The following is a 17,392-nucleotide window of genomic DNA, read 5'->3' as shown; positions in this document are numbered from 1 at the left end:
TGTTCTGTTCCATGGTGGTCACTCGCTTTGATACTTTAAGTAAATCAGCAAGCAGCAGGTTAACATCAGTGGCCACAGAGTCAATTTTGTGGACCATCTCATCCCTTAAGTTTGAATTGCTGCCAAAAGATCCGCAAGGGAGGGGGTCGATGTCACAGCTTGTGATATCTGGTCATTGTTCCCTTCTAAGAACAATTCCTAGACCTCAGGTCTCAGAGGCACCGGCTGGGCATAGTTAAGGATTTTGTTGGTTTGGATTGCTCAGTTTCCTTTCTCCTTCACCATCTTGAAATTTGGAGAGCGAACTGCCGCCGGCTACCAACCATAGGTGAAACAGAGACCCAAATAGGTCTATCCAGGTTCCACCTCAACCACCATCAGCAAGGCTCCTCACCCCCAATCCAGGTTAGGGTTCCACTTAGTGAGCTAATCACAGCTTTGTGCCAAATAGAATGTCCTAAGACCTGGGGAGTCAGCGCTGCAATACCTCAGACCTAAGATTCAGCCCAGGAGGTCCGAACAGGGCATCACTCAGCCAATTATAGACCCTAGCCCCTCCAAGTAAGCAGTCACAGTGAGAGCCAAGTGGCTTGTCCTGCAATCTGGCTGCGCCTCTCAGTAGAATAGACCATTGTTAAAGTGCACCCCAACCAGCAGGATACTATGAAAGTACACCCCCTCACTACTCTCCTCTAGTTCAGCAGCCACTGACCGTGGCTTTCAAAGTTGGCTCAGAGTCAAATTACAGGTACAGTGAAAAACACCCAGGCAAAGACTACAGGAGGAGGCCAACAGCCTTTCATTTCAACTTCGCTGTATGGCCCCAGTCAGCTCACCTGTCAGGGCTCACCGCCACGGCCTACTGTGGCACTCGCTGGTCCTGCAGATTGAAGTCTCCTCACTATGGGAGGAACCTTGGCAGCAGCAGTCCGGGTTCCTCTGTCTCCCGAAGGGAGCGCAGCAGCACAGGAGACTGCTATGAAATAACGCAGCGCAGCGGCTGGCCTACCACATTACCGATCCCCAGGCAGGCAGCTCTGTCCAGGTTGCGGCCACTGTCCTCTCTCCATTTTGAGGTTTCAGGGTAATCCACACCCCTTGCTGAATTCAGGATGCCCTTCGGGGCACCCAATCCACTTCACCTCGGCCAGGCCTCAGGAGCGCCTCAGGGCCACAGTACTCCCCTACCATGGCCCGTCCCCAGGCCAAACACGCTGCCCTCAGAATGGCGCTGGCTCCTTTTGACAGGTCACAACGTTGCAGGACAATCAACCTATCCCACGAACGTGGATGGGAACTCCTCTGCTCACCACAGTCAGTGCTGGCATCCCCGTAGTGTATTTTGACCGGGTTCGTGCCGGAGGTTCAGGCCTGGACTGGCAGTTGCGGGCACCGGGCAATCCCCGGTGCGCCGCAAGGGTGGGGGCCGGTTTTGGTTCCCTGGGGGACGGTTTTGTTACAGGGCAGTTTTTGCAGCATAGCTGCAAAATCGGCCCTGTAACAAAATCGGCCGACAATCGGCCCTGGCAAAGAGCTCGGTTGCACCCCCAGGGGGCTGGCCGAGCACTTTGCCAGGGCCGGTTTTGGTTCTCAGTCCGGCCCTGCGGAGGTTCCAAGGATTACGGCAGGATGGATCTTTTCGTGTCAGCGGTAGCACCGTCAGGCACCTCTACTCGGCCATCTTGCCGGCGACCAGGCCCGGTTCTAGAGGGTGGACCGGTTGGGCCAGCCCATACCAATCATGAGCCTTGGCCCTCGTGGTGAATCTGCCACCGATGTACAACAACAGTAAAAAATGTTCAGATAACTGGTGCAGTACTCAATAGGGGACATTCTCCATTCTTACCGTGGCAGCAAGCACACTGATGAAAGGCGGTTCTTATTCTTAGAGCCCAGGCGCTCTCGTGCGCTTATGGTTGTACTAAAGTAAAGTCAAAGCGAAGTATCTGACTGCTATGGCATTGACTCGCGTTTTGATGCTTTTCGTTCCGTACTTTCACTCTCTCTGACCCCTCTTTGTATGCCTCTGGGCCCGAGGTAGAGCACCTCGGACAACTCTCTCTCTCACAGACATGCGTTAAAGAGTCATTATTGCCCTAGGACAACATGCTGGACTTGTTTGCCAAATAAACGCATCCGTTTTTGCACTGCTATCAGAGGTCCCTGCCCCAGGCCCAGGGTGTGGATTCTTGTGGGCAGGTCTCAGATGTTTTTTTTCTTCAAAATTATTATTATTATTAAGGGTTCTGGAGGACTTCTGCGTGCCGGTTGCTCCCTGTTAAGGCAACATGCACGACAATAAACAGTGGGGGGCATTTCAATTATTTCAGTGTGAAGGCACTCCTGGAATTTTGCCCTAGACCGGGCTCATTTTCAATTACATATAGAGGGTGCAATCACGTTTTAACAATTATGATTTAATGTCGTTTTTGTCTTTTCTTTGGACTGTAATGTAGTACAAACCTTCCCTAACTTGCACCCCGCCCTCTCTCTCTCTTTCTCTCTCACACCCACACACCCCTAACTAATACACCGACACCCCCCTATATAATACACTCCAGGCGCGCAACACCAATTGGGCTCACGGGGCCTGCATTTTGAACATGCAATACCCTTTCAAATGTAAAGATCCCTGACAAAAAAAACAAAGCAGCAGGCAAGGTGCAGTGTTTCAAGTGCTTGTATTGAAAGATCCACATGATACTTCAATTAAGTGTTTTACTTTTTGTATAAGAAAAACTATGATGCCAACCCAGTCAGCACCAATCACTTGTGGAAATGTATGACTCTCTGTTCAGAAGAATAACAGACTCATACATGATGCCACCATTTTGTTTGGAATACAGTATTTATGGGTGCCCAGTTTTACTGATTTCATGCTCTATTTTTTAGAAGCTACAGACCCCACAAGTGTCAACAAAGCTGCGAAAGAAGTTGAGGCACACCTGAAAGGAGCTGGTTTAAATGTGCTTATCAACAATGCCGGGATCATGCCTCCAAGCACCCTTGAGACAGTGGATGCCGAGGACTTGATGCATCTGTACACAACCAATGTGGTTGGTCCTCTTTTGGTGACCAAGGTAGGAAGACAGTAAAGCACTGCTCATCCTCAAACAGTTTAAGAGGGTGGTGAAGACCTGTTTTGAAAAAGCAACTGTGGTTTCTTAAGAACTGTTCTTTAGCCTGAATGTGGACCTTAACTCAGGTATGGAAGAGTACCAAGTTCTGGTGATGCTTTACACCCCTTCAGCACTGCCCATCCCTCCTTGCAATACAGACTTGATTGTTCTACACTTCTGCTTTGCTTTAATAGGGCATAGCCAGCAGGTCAGTTCTCATCAATACAGGTGTGTGAAGACTATTGAGTTCAGCAGCCCAGGGCTCTGCTGGGTGGCAGTGAGATGAGGTGAGATGAGGCTGTCAGTAGCACTGGTGCTCACTCCTGCTTGCCTTCCTCTGGTTCTTGGCTTTAGTGCAATGCGAGGGCCATGCCAAACAAGCATGCACCAACACTAACCAGGAAGCAGTTTGATCCCAAAGACCCAGGGAATGTTGGGGAAACAAAGCTGCAATTCTTGTGATCCCACTATCTGAAGCTCTTGAGAACTGTAGAGTCTTAAGTATAAATATCAGAGTGTCACAGTTACATATACAGTTCAGTTAGACAAAATCCACTTTTTCCTCCTTATTATCTTTATTCCCTTGACAACTTTGCACGGAACTGTGGGAGAATAGCCTTTAACATTATCCCTTGCTGTATTTGTTGTAGATTAGTCAATATTATTAAATGGCCTTCGAAATTTAACCTTACCGTATTTATTGTGTATTAGTCAATATTATCAAAAGTTATAATCTGGGTCCCACATTCAGTGACATTTTCTAAAAAGAATGTGTGAGAAATTGGGTTATTGGTTAAGCAGGATATGAGCCCTTCTCAAGCACCAGCAACAATCCCTCTTAGTAAACCACTAAAGTCACTAAATTAACCTGTGCTTAACCCTCTGGTAGCTTGGCACAAAAGCAGTCAGGCTCAACTTAAATGCAATGTGTAAAGTGTGTATGCAGCACACAAACAGTAATAAAGTGAAAACACAACACCAGAAAAATCCTACACCAATTTAGAAAAATTGAGTGCATTTTAATACATTTTTTTTACATGACAGCTACAAAAATCAAATCAGTAGAACCAGAGTGATGAACATTTAAAATTGTAAGTGAAAACTAGCACCTAAAAGATGAAAGTGTCAACTATTGACATCTAGTTGCATAAGACCAGAGCAAAGTCTGAAGTTATGTCCGACCGCGTTGGAGCGCGGATCGGATACAAGAAGTGGATTCAGCCCAGTCTCCACTTGCCTGCAGCCTTATAAGAAATTTTGCAGAAAAATGTCTGCGAAGGTAAAGTTCAGTAGGGCAAAGGCAGCTGACGTTGTCTGAGGAGGAGGTGTAGTTGTCGGGGAGCCGCTGGCCGAAATCACATTGAAGATTTCTTAGTTTGGACTTAGTCTCTTTTTTTGGAAGTCAGAGATCTCCAGAGAGACAAAGGCTGTAGACCTTAGCTGACGAGGGCTCCATAAGACCAGATACCCCTTCTGCAACAAGCTGCTGAACAGTATTTGCTGCTTTGGAAAAGAACAGAGCAAGAGCTACTGCAAAGTCAAGTGTCCTGCAATGCACCATGGGTGGATCGACAAGCAGGTTAGTCCTGGTTTCCTCTTGGTTCTCTGAACACGTTTTGGTTGAAAATGTTCTATGCTCCAAGTTTCGGATTTAGGCTTTTTGGCCACCTTTAGCACCACTTCCAAGGGTCCATGGCTGGAGGGGCACCACTTGGAGGGTTGGGACTCACTCAGATGCAGGTTCAAGATGGTTTGAGCCCTTTATGTCCTTGAGGCTCTGATTAGGAGGCCAGCCAACTCGCCCTTGGAATCACTTTGGTAGTCCTGGGTTCAAGGAAAAGTGCAGATCACAAGCAGCAGGGCAGACCTCTTGGGCATCTGGAGAGTTTTCAGGCAGCAGAGTAGTCCTTCTTGGTGCAGTAAAACAGTCTTCTGAAGTACACAGCAGGCCACAGCAGCATTCAGTCCTCTGAGAGTCCTTCCGCAGGTCCACAAAGTGAACTGAAGTGTGAGTCTGACTGTCTTATTTTTCCTTATGACTCCTTTGAAGTAGGAGAAGTTTCTAGATGTTCCATGGTCAAGACGACTTGGAAATTCCTGCCTCCAGCCTGGCTTTAGGAACAAAAGTCTAGTGTGAAGTTCCTATTGTGTGATCCGGTCCCAGTATATTGATCCGTAAGGTGGACTGTGCCATACTCTGTCACCCAGCCTGCCTGAGATGGCCCATTCAGGCACCCCTAATCCCTCTATTGTGTGGCTGTCTGGAAGGAATATACAAAGGCCAACTGCCACTCACACCTAGTCATGAGACCCAGGAACAGGTGTCAGGCACCAAATGGTTGGGACAAGAAAATTCCAACTTTATAAAGGTGGTATTTCCAAACTTGTGAGTTAAAAGCCAATGTTACCATTAAGGAGGTTTTAAATTACAAATTCTCAGACATCATACATGCCTTTTTTTTGTGCTCCCAATCAAAAGCTCTCATTTATTTAAGGTAATAAGGTAACTCAATATTGTACTATTGGAGAGATAGGCTTCACATAGGGAAAAATACATTTGTGAGTTTTTCACTACCAAGAGTACATGACCGACTTTTAAATACAATGCACCCTGCCTTAAGGGCTGTCTAGGACCTACGTTAGGGGTGAACTATATTTAAGAAAAATAGAGTTTATGGCTTGGCAAGGTGGTTATTTTGCCAAATCAAATTGGCACTTTAAAATTTAACACTGTTAACCAACTACAATGGCAAGTCAGAGAAATTGTTTTAAGGACCTACTGAAGTGGGTGGCACCATAAGTGCTGCCACCCCACTAGTAGCATTTAATTTACTGGCCCTGGGTATACATTATACCAATTTACTAGGGACTTATAACTAAATTAAATATGTAAATCAGGAGTAAGCCAATTTTGCCATGTTTTAGGGAGTGAGCACAAACACTGTAGCACTGGTTTGCAGTGGTCATGTGTGCAGTGTCCTAAGGCCAACAAAAACGAATTCAGCAAAATTAGGAGGGGTGAAGACAAAAACGTTGGGGGAAAACCACCCTGAGGCTGACCGGTCTAACAGCATGGGAATTGCCTGACATACTCATGAACAACTGAATGAAAGTCTCTCAAATATTGTATGTAACATACTTCGTTTTTTAGTTGGCTGAATTTTTATTTTTAAAAAAACTGTTGGTCTAATTTACAAGGTTTTGGTGCAGGGCAGCACCCCAAGGAATCTTACTGCGCTGCCCTGCATCAAAAGAAAAGGGCAGGAATGCACCATATCTATGAGATGCAGCACATTCCTGTCCTTTTCCTCTGTGCTGGCACACAATAGGCTGCCATGCGCCAATGCAAGAACCCTTGCGTGATGGTGCAAGGGTGCCTGCGTTGCAGGGCTGATTGATTTTATGCATTAAGGGACAACTTTCTGCTAAAAATCAATCAATTGAGGCGATTTCCTCTTTCTATGTGTGCAGAACACATACAAAGAGGAAAAAACAATGACACATGAAAACATTTCTCCTTGTTGTGCCTCTCTAACGCTACCCCTGAGGTGGCATTAGAATCTGGTGCATTGCCAGGTTTACGATTCCTCTTCAATCTGGGAATGCTTCAGATTCCATGGGTGATGTGTGGGAACACTTACCGCAACACCCATGGAACGCCCCTTTCTCGCAGTGTTCTGCGTGAAAGGGGCACATATTTACAAGGGCATGAAAAGCCACAAACATTTCGCCGTGGGAACGTCAAAAAAGTGATGCTCCGGCCGTGCAAATTTGCCACAAGGAGTCTCATAAATGAGCCCCTGAGTGTCTATCCTGCATGCACATACCTGTGCTGTGTATTATCAAAAATCTTGCCAAACAATAGATAAAGATTAGTAAACAACTAAAGTGGTGGCCATTGTTTATGTGCTAAGTCATAAGAGGCATGTTTCCTCACCCTTCCCAAGAGTTTGTGAACAATACTGGCCGTAGACGCTGTGGGTTACACACATCACACTCAAAAGCACAGTGAAACTCTGTGTGGGTGAAGCCCATGGCCTGGCAGGCACAGCTGTCATAACTACCAGGCACAAATAGAAGGCAACTTATTTTGGCTTCAAAAAGAACGCCTACTCAAGGGTTTGTTAATTTCAAATGAACCACATCGACAACCTGGGCATGGACGAAGCTCAATGCAGGCTCAATGGTCACAATGAAAAGATACTCTAGTCCTGAACGTTTGTTTAGCGCTAAATTCAGACCCATGTGACTGTTCTTAAGCAGCAAACTAGAAACATCCACAACCTTGGCATGGCCAAAGTCCTTTACCTGGTGGACCCCCACTGTCACATCCATCATACACACACAAACAGGACACAACATATATTGGGTGCAAAAAGCTGCCCTACTCCAGTGATTGCATACATTAAACTGAGCACTAACAATAAACATTTTGATTTTCCTAAACTTGTATGTATAATATGCATCCATCTCTTTTTATCCATTTGTTATTGTTTTGTCATTCATATTTTGCTTCCACCCCTTACAGCATACATACAGCACAGAGCAGTGATTCTGTGTACTTGAGGTACTGGTTAACTTCACTTTAAGTGACTGCACTTTTGTCTTTAACAAGGAGCATATATATGTGCACACTCGGTAGTTCACGTCAGTGCCATTGTTATTTTTTTGTTTTTTATTAGTCATTAGTATAGTGTTGCCTTTGTGTTGATGTGGTAGCAGGATGCTTTCTACCATCCCTTCATTTTGCTTCTGATGTCCGCACAAGGCACATTCCAGCTTTATGAGGTCCAGTCTCCTGCTAATGTAAATTCCTTGTGCAGTGGCTTTTGTTTATCTGACTGCTGCGGTGTCACAGCATATTAGATTGTGTCCATTTGATACTGTTCTCTATAAAGTTATCATCATTTGAGAATGCACACATTAAAGTGCATTTATAACTGCACTCATATTGGAAGTGGCATAAATTTGAATTGAGGACTACAATTAGACTTGTACACTAAATGTGTTGGTATGTCCTGCTTGTGTAAATGTTTAGTTTGCCTTCAGTACTCTTGCAAGGAGTGCTCATATAGACCTTTAACTGTTATTTTACTAATTAAAACTGTGTTGTTTATTCCTATCTATCTATCTATCTATCTATCTATCTATCTATCTATCTATCTATCTATCTATCTATCTATCTATCTATCTATCTATCTATCTATCTATCTATCTATCTATCTATCTATCTATCTATCTATACAACACTAGGGCTAGATGCATCAAAGGGTTTTTCCCATTCGGTGTCTATGGGAAAATGTGTTCATGCATATGGCCCTAAATACCTATATGGTTATGTTAACAGAGGCCAGGGTATTGGGTTTATGTCTAGGCAAGGGAATGAACATTTGTCATTACGACCCAACACCCCCCAGCCTATGTGGAATCCGGCAGCAAATGGATGGGGTCAGGTGCCCACTCCCTTTGACTGGGGATTGGGAATGGGAAATAGATATGGGGTTTTGTCAGGTCTAAACGACTGCGATTGACATACAGAGGTTACAAATCAGGGTATAGATGTCACAGCCCAACAATTGGATGCGGCACCAGCTCCAGGCCTAGTATCTGAGACTCATAGGGATTCCTGTAGGCTAGTGAGTTGGAATATTGCGGGGTTAAATGGTAAACGTGAGGATAAATCCTGGTCAAGCTTTGTCTTTGACCATCATATCATAGCCCTCCAAGAAACGTGGGACACTTCTGACAATCTGTGGTGGGATGGGTTTATCAGTTTTACCAAAGCCGCTGTCCATAGTCGCATGGGGAGGGCCAAGGGAGGCCTTTTATTTTTGTTTTCATTAGACTTAAAGGGTAGCTGGAGGCAGATTGACACTGACTCTCCTAATATCCTGTTGGTCGAAAGAGTGATCAAAAACACTAGTAGGACTATTTTTATTAACTTTTATAATTCAGGTAAGAGTGAGCACAGAGGCCGTAATATTATGGATTTGGACAGGATTTTAAACATGGTCAGTCAGATTAAAACGCTTGATACAGATTACATTTTATTAGGGGATTTTAACATCCATCCGTGCAATTTAAATTGCAGGAGAAGTAGCCCTGATGGGGACGATGGGCCTGAGGAACCCCACTTTGAACATTCTATTGAGGGAGAGGAATTAGAGGACTTTCTTGCCAACTTTGACCTGTATGAACCAGATGGTGGCATTAGACAGCCAACCTTTACTGGTATCCCGCATGGTACCATTATTGACTATATATTTGTATCCCTAAGCACTCTCACACGGGTCAACGCTTATTGCACCACACAATCACACCTCAGTGACCATAACCCTGTAGAGTTAGAAGTGGCTTGGGGAGGCAATTTTGGACCATCCCCACTGGAAATTACTTCCCATCCATTAAGGACAACCAGACAGGGAAGACGTCTGAAATGGGCCAAGGTGGTTCCAGAAAAATTTTATGCTGAAAATTTCCCAAAGATTAAGGGAAAGGTTGAGGTTTGCAAAAATCCCTGCGCACAGGGTCAAGAAATTGTAGAGGCCTTTGAGGCCATATGTGTGCAGGTGTCACAGGATCTCCTGGTAAAGACCAAAAATGTAACTCTAGGTAATAAGCGCTGGTTTGACTCAGCCTGCTCAAAAGCACATAGATTATTATTGATTGCCTTAAAAAGTATCCCCAGGGCAAATGATGAGATTGCTAGACTCAGGAAAATCTATAAATTAGCATTAAAAAGACGGAAGGACACCATCAAACAAGAAGCATGGGAAGATCTCCTTTCGGCGGCAGTCCTGAAGAATAGTAAAAAGTTCTGGGAGATTATTAAACAGCCTTTTTTCTCGGATGACGATAATGATATTATGGATTGCGTTATCCCTGATGAAAAATGGTTATCCCACTTTAAAAATGTCTATGGGGACACTGTTGATGCAACTACAGACGCTCAGTCGATAAGATCAGCCACCTGCTCCATTATCTTTAATCAAGATGAGGTGGAGAAAGCCATCATGTCCACCACAAAGCACAAGGCACCTGGCCCTGATGGCGTGCCTGCTGACTTCTTCATGTATTCCCCAAAATTGTGGGCTGAAGTCTTGACAAACGTGTTTAATGCAGTGAACGCAAACCTTGTACCTGCATCATGGAACATTTCCACCATTGTTCCCATTTTTAAAAAAGGCCAACGAGATAACCCAGGCTGTTATAGGCCTATATCCCTCTTAGCTTCATCGGTAAAAATCTTAGGCAGAGTCCTCCTATCTAGGTTAAGGGAGAATGTCGAGGGCTGTGGTGGATTGTCCGAAATCCAATACGGATTCAGGGAAAAAAAGGGTACCATCGAACAGTGCATTAATTTACACCTGCTCATCTCCAAATACACTATAGCCAAGGAGGGGTCTTTGTATCTTGCATTCATGGACCTCTCCTCGGCCTTTGACTTGGTTAATAGGGCCAAGTTGTGGTCCATCTTGTTGGAGATCGGCATAGATGAAGCATTGGTCACCTTTATGTCCTCCCTGCACCAAGAACTTTTCTCGAGTGTACGGGTGACCAATGAGGGCAGGTGTACCGCTCTCTTCAGATCCTTAAGGGGCGTGAGGCAGGGCTGCATTTTGGCCCCCTTACTGTTTACTATCTACATTAATGGCTTGGGGGCACATCTGGAGGGGCAGGAAGCCGACGTCCCGCGTGTAGGAGCAACCAAGATCCCGGCACTCCTATACGCGGATGACGCAGTGCTGATTGCGCGTACGGGAGTTGGTCTTCAGCGCCTATTAAATGCTTTTGGCACGTTTATGGACCAACTAGACCTTAAAACAAACGTAACCAAGTCACACACCATGGTGGTGGGCTCAGAGTGTCGCAGGAAGAGATCCAAAACATTCACCTGTAGGGGGGACCTGGTCACCAGGGTATCTACATTTCCCTACTTAGGCATTTTGTTTGACCAGAAAGGGACCTGGGGACCACAGGTTAGAGCTAAGAGGTTGGCCGTCACTCGATCATCTTCAGTAATTCTGAGTTTTGCTGCTAGGTTAGGAGCTAGGCCTATGGAAGCCATAATTAAAATTTACAATAGTAAATCTGTGGCTATTGCACTATATGGTGCCGCATTGTGGGGGTACGCAAACGTAGAGCCAATACAGAGAGCGGAGAATGGATTCATTAGAGCCCTGCTCTCTGTACCTCAGTCCACTCCGACGTACTCTATACACAAAGAAGTTGGCCTTCAGTTTCTCTCGGATAAGTTGCGTATGGCCCCTCTGATCTTATGGTTAAAAACATGGATGAATGAAGAACTTCCATTAAACCATAAGATCCTGACCGATGTCCTGTCCCTTGACAGATTTAATAAAATTCCATGGCTGGCCTATCTTGCAAAAGCTTTTGCCGACATAGGTCGCCCGGAGCTTTTTATCTCTCCGGAGTCCATTAGGATCCAAGATCTTGACTCGGTTAAAAAGTCTTTTTTAGGAAGGATGGAGATGTGCCGTGAAGAGAGTGAATTAGTAAAGCCGGCTGTGAGGGATCATTGTTTGTTGCTTACTACACCTTCACTTGAACCTTATCTTGGCTATGTCACACTTCCTTTTCACAGGTTTCTTTTAATAAAATTTAGATTTAATTTGTTGCATTATTATTTAGGTTCTTTTCAAAATTGGCAGAAACCAGAATCTGCCCCGCCCTGCAGCTGTGATCAATTCTCAGTGCAGGACACAATGCATTTTGTCATGTTTTGCGGTTTATATATAGAGCCTAGGAAGAAATTCCTGCTACCAATCCTCAAGGAGGCCGGCTTCACACAGGTGAGGCCGGCTTTACTCTATTTACAACTACTACCTAACCCTCACATTACCTATTGCGTTGCTAAATTTTTGGTAGCTGCCTCAGGGGCAAAAGCCGCCTGCCAAGATTAATTATAAATGTTAAGCATATTTTTCTTTTTAAATTGTTTACTATAAATTTTAAATTGTTGTTAGATATCTGTATCATGTATTTTATGAAATTTTGTATGAAATGTATTTTACTGTTTACTTCTTTGTATGGTTTTTAAAAAAAAAGCCGAATAAAGATAATTTGACTTGATTGACTATCTATCTATCTATCTATCTATCTATCTATCTATCTATCTATCTATCTATCTATCTATCTATCTATCTATCTATCTATCTATCTATCTATCTATCTATACAACACTAGGGCTAGATGCATCAAAGGGTTTTTCCCATTCGGTGTCTATGGGAAAATGTGTTCATGCATATGGCCCTAAATACCTATATATGTAGGTTACACTATGTAACTGTCCATCTATGCAGCACTATATATCGGTCTATGTAGGCAACACTATATATCTGTTTATCTAGGTAACACTACTTATCTATACAACCACCTCTTTTTATCTGTCTGTGCAACCCTCCATCTATCAACTATATCTATTGTAATATAGATTTACAAAAACAGTACAAAAAAATCATTGCAAAGGCCAGCGACTAGCACCCAACGCAGATCAACTGGCTTTTTTTAGTTCTGGCCCTCTGATTTTACTAATATTCTGTGTATAACAGTTATAGGGTCTGTCAGGCAGACTTCATCCAATAGTCTGTTTTCTTGTCATTCAAGCTTTTCTTCCACTCACTGCATTATGAACCATGGGGCAATGGGTCAGTTCATTTCAGCCTTTGAATGACTTCACTGTGGTATTATTGTTGGTGAAGCTGCCAACCCTCATCAATCTAAAAAAACATTTTTTACAGGCAAGAATATTTTTTGGTCTCAATAAGCACACATTACCTTAGCAGTCCCTGACACGTACTGGAACTAATCGGTGTGTGGCTGTCCTCCTTGTGAAAAGGCATCATGCTGTCACTCACAGACGAGAGAGCAAAGTGAGAATTGCCAAAGGCAAAAGGCTGGTGGCTAATGCCAGACCTATTGCCGTTGCCAGTGTTTGTTTAAAGAATTAATCTACAATAAGTCAGCAGTTAATTATTGGTTCCCCTCATGGTTACTTTCCGTGCTCACTCACATTTCCTTTTATTTATTTATTTATTTATGTCATTTGTAGAGCACATGAATCACCCGCGGGGTATTTCCGCGCTGTGGCTGTGTAAAGGTGAAGCACTTCAATGTTAGAAAAGTGAGGTTTTGAGTTTTATCCTAAAGCTCAGATAATTAGTGCAGACGCGAATGTCCAGAGGTAGTTGGTTCCAGAGTTGGGGGGCTAGGTAGGAGAACTATTTGCCTCCCAATCTGGTTTGTTTTATGCGTGGGATGATAAGAAGGCCTTTCCCTTTTGATCGAAGGGTATGTGATGGTGTTTGTCTGACCAGTTTGTCTGCCAGATATGTAGGACCCATCTGGTTTAGGCCTTTGAGCACCATGCAGCAGATTTTGAATTGGATTCTTTTGTGTATGGGTAACCAGTGAAGTTTGTGTAGCAGGGGAAGTGAGGGAGCTCGGTAGGGTGCACTGGTTACCAGGCGGGCTGCTGTGTTCTTCACCACCTGTAAACTGTTCAGGGAGGATTCCTTGACAGAGATCAGCAAAGCATTGCTGAAGTCCAACCGGCTAAGTACTAGAGCGTGTACCAGGGTTTTATGTGTGGAAGCGGGAAGGAAGTGAAAGACCTTGCGGAGCAGGCTGAGTGCGTGGAAGCAAGCTCGTTTGGTTGCAGCTATGTGCTCATCAAGATTAAGTTTGCTGTCTATTAAGACCCCCAGGTTTTTAACCACAGTCTTAGGGGATGGTGCCGAGCCTAGTTCCTCTGGCCACCAGCTAGGTGACCAGCAGGTGACTGCGTCTTTGAAGAGCATTATTTCTGTTTTTTCCTGCGTTTAACTGCAGCAAATTATTGCTCATCCATGATGTTATAGTTTTCATGCCTTCTGTGAATATGTTTTTAATGTTGGGGGTGTCTTTATCAAAGGAAAGAAGGAGTTGCGTGTCATCTGCGTAGGAAATGGGGGTAAACCCGATATTCCTGAGGAGTGCTGCAAGTGGGGCTACATATACATTAAATAGAGAGGAGCTGAGGCAGGAGCCCAGTGGTACGCCTTTGGTAACTGGGGTGGTCTTGGATTTAAAAGGTCCGAGATTCACCGTTTGGGTTCTGCCTTTAAGAAAGTCCCTCATCCAGCCTAGTGCTGTATCCTGGAGGCCTATGATTCGCAGTCTTTCTAGCAGTATCTGGCGTGAGATGGTGTCGAATGCGGCGGACATGTCAAGCAGTATGAGAATTACTGCTCGGCCTGCGTCCGCCTGCATTCGGATGTCATCTATTACATTAACCAGGGCCGATTCAGTGCTAAACCTGGGACGGAATCCTGACTGTGAGTGATCGAGACAGTCGGAGGATTCGATAAATGCAGATAGATGTGTGTTGATATGTATTTCCAACAGTTTGCTGTGAAGGGGAAGGAGTGAGATAGGTCGGTAGTTTGATATTACGTCGGGGGCATTTTGGTGTTTTTTCTGATGGGTATAATCTGGGCAGCTTCCCATTCTTCGGGAAGTTTACCTTCTTTAATTGAGCTATTAAGAATGGGGCAAAGAGGTGATGCCAGTCAGCTGCGAGTTTTTTGGCAGTTTTAGCTGGTATTAGATCTTTGGGGGAGCCAGATTTGGCCAATTTAAATAAGGATTCTGTGTCATGGATGGTGAGCAGAGGGAATTCTTTTAAGGTGAAGGGTCTAGGTGAGGCTGGGGCGGGTTCAGCTATCAAGTTATGACAAGCATTGATATTGGACGCAGTTATCTTATTGTAAATGTCATCAATTTTTTGTGAGAACTGGTCAGCACTCATTCTTACTCTTGCTGTCTCTTGCTTGCACTCACTCATTGACACTTTCATTTTCACTCTGTTGCAGTTATTGTCACTCACTATCTTGCTCACTAACTTTTATTCATTTGAACTCACATGTACCCAGCGCATACACATGCTAACACATATACACATGTACATGCTCAGACATACACATGCTCTCTCATGCATTTTTGTTTTATTTACCTTCAGGTGCCTGAACCATTCATCAGTTGTTGTTTCTTCATGGCCCCTCAGGGCAGCAACACAATCCCTTCCCACCTGAAGTACTTAAGCAATTATTCAAAGCTCAGGCCTGCACAGCTTGTACATCAGCCTGATGCACCACAGGGGCTCGAACCGTCAGCCTCTAGCTGTTTCATCCCATACTCCCGTCGTTACAAGGTGATGAGAGACCAGTGATGGTCCTAACCACATCCCACCCTTCAATGAGATGGGAGAGGGTGAGGTGACAGCCTGGGCACTCTAGGGCTTAAGGCTGAAGCGCCTGGGACTAACTTTACCAGTGATGCTGATGCTCGCGACTAAGGGGGTGGCGCCTGAGGGGGAAGACCCAGAAGCAAGGGCTCTGATATCACCCTCTCTGGTAAAACCTTTTGATGGCTGGCGCAGGCGCCTTTCTATGCCTGTGCCAGCCCATAACACAGATTCATTGCCTGAAGCTGCTCCTTGCAACAGGAGTCCGTATTTTCTCAATTACAATTGTAATTTTTTTAATTATTATTATTATTAGGTAATAATAAAACGATGATTTAATATTCGTGTGATAAGAAAGGTCACAAATCAAGGATCTCAGAGGGCAGCCTCCATTGGCCAATCCTAGACTACGGAAATAATTTAATGCTGCTTCATCAAACGGATGTTAAACTGTCATATGACCGGATTATAACCTAATTTCTCCTTGTGGGGGTTCTTTTTCTAAGCTTATAGTGAATTTTGAACTGTTTACAATCAGTCTTTAATTACATTTCCCACTGTATAGTATTCCCCGGTATCTCAACAAGAAAATCCGTTTTGGGCACAAACAATCTGAACAGCGAGAGGGAGCAGTGCCCCTTACGCTACATAATATTTACTTATTCCTAATTCCCCACAGTTACATTTTCTCTTTAGGGGTTCCACTTGCTAGGCATATGTCTATCTGGTGATTAGCTTAATTTATTAAGAAAGATAATTGGGGACATTTTCAGCATTTTTGTCCTATTTACTTAAACAAGAATCTGTTATGGGGCTACCCAATGTCATAACTTTAGTTTTATTTAGATTCATGATTAGTTATTTTTCCCAATTGGAAATGTCCCTAGCAAATTAAAGGTGATGCCGTCTTAAAAGGGTGCTGTCAACTAAAACTTAATCCTCCGGGTATGCTAACATAGAAGAATGACTTCTGCCGCAGTATATGCAATATAGAGACCAAAATGTACACTCTTCGTAAATCATTTTTTTGTATCGGCTCTGCTTCCTCTAAAACAAGCATTGGCGTAGCCAATGGGTCTCGCTTTTGGGACCTTATAAGTATTTTGTTATGCAGCACACTATCCTTGGTGCAACAACATTAACTGTTGCATGGTTAAACACTTATAAGGCCCCAAAGGCGAGACCTATTGGCTATGCAACGAAGAGGAGAGGGAAAAGATGAAAGAACAGTGTAAAGCACAGTAGAAAGGTGAGTGTGGAAACGAGAAGTGAAAAACGATGAAACAGAAGGGAAAAGGGAAAGTAGCTTAAAGGTGAAAGCGCAAACAAAGAAGGGACAAAGGAGTGATTGTGGGATGAAGAGAAAATGTGAAAACAAGAAAATATTAGAAACATGACAGAACGTGGAAGAAAGGAAAGGAGCGAGCCCAAGGACGAGAGGATAGAACAAAATGGCAGAGGAGAAAATGGGCAGGAAGGAAAATGTATAGAGGAGCTAGAACAAGGTTAGACAGTACAGAAAGGGGTGGGATGCACCCAAAGCGAGCTCAGAAAATTGAAAAGAGATGAAACAGCAAAGAGAGTGAGGAGGCTGCAGAGTAGACTGGTGAGAAAGAAAGAAAAGAGGACAGTGAGAGAAGAAAACGTGGGCAATGGGGCTCAGAAAAAAAGAACCCTGAGGGAAGTCCAGAAGTGAGAAAAGACAGCAGGGTAGGACTGGAATAAATAAAAGTGGCCTCCTAACAAACAAAACGCATAGCTAAAAAACTAACCCACATATGCAAATCGGGTAGGTTTTGAACTTATGAAGACAAGCTGTACAGGTGTTTAGCAAGGTACGGGAGAATGCATGCATGCATGCTTACCGCATGCAATGTTTGTGGTAACATCTGAGAAATCAAGAGTAAAAACCGTCCCACCAGACCTTAAAAAAGCTCACACACTGGATGACCTGACAGACCAGCCTTTCTGGCACTGGCAGATTACCCTAAAATGTCATTCCGACTCTGTCGGAGAGTATGGGTATTAA

The 17,392-nt window shown here is 44.2% G+C and overlaps 1 protein-coding gene across 1 annotated transcript in view; it reads left to right on the top strand.

Moving 5' to 3' along the window:
* LOC144798523 (C-signal-like) overlaps positions 1–17,392 on the top strand; it is a 78,808-nt gene that overhangs the window by 34,238 nt on the left and 27,178 nt on the right. Inside the window, exon 3 of the mRNA XM_078669445.1 lies at positions 2,893–3,080. Within this exon, the coding sequence (XP_078525571.1) occupies positions 2,893–3,080 (188 nt within the window). The remainder of the gene's footprint in view (positions 1–2,892; positions 3,081–17,392) is intronic.

Source organism: Lissotriton helveticus, chromosome 12, assembly GCF_964261635.1.
Source record: "Lissotriton helveticus chromosome 12, aLisHel1.1, whole genome shotgun sequence".
In the NCBI taxonomy this organism is placed as follows: Eukaryota; Metazoa; Chordata; class Amphibia; order Caudata; family Salamandridae; genus Lissotriton; species Lissotriton helveticus.
The sequence above is the reverse complement of the archived record's forward strand: the minus strand, read 5'-3'. Positions and strand labels throughout refer to the sequence as shown.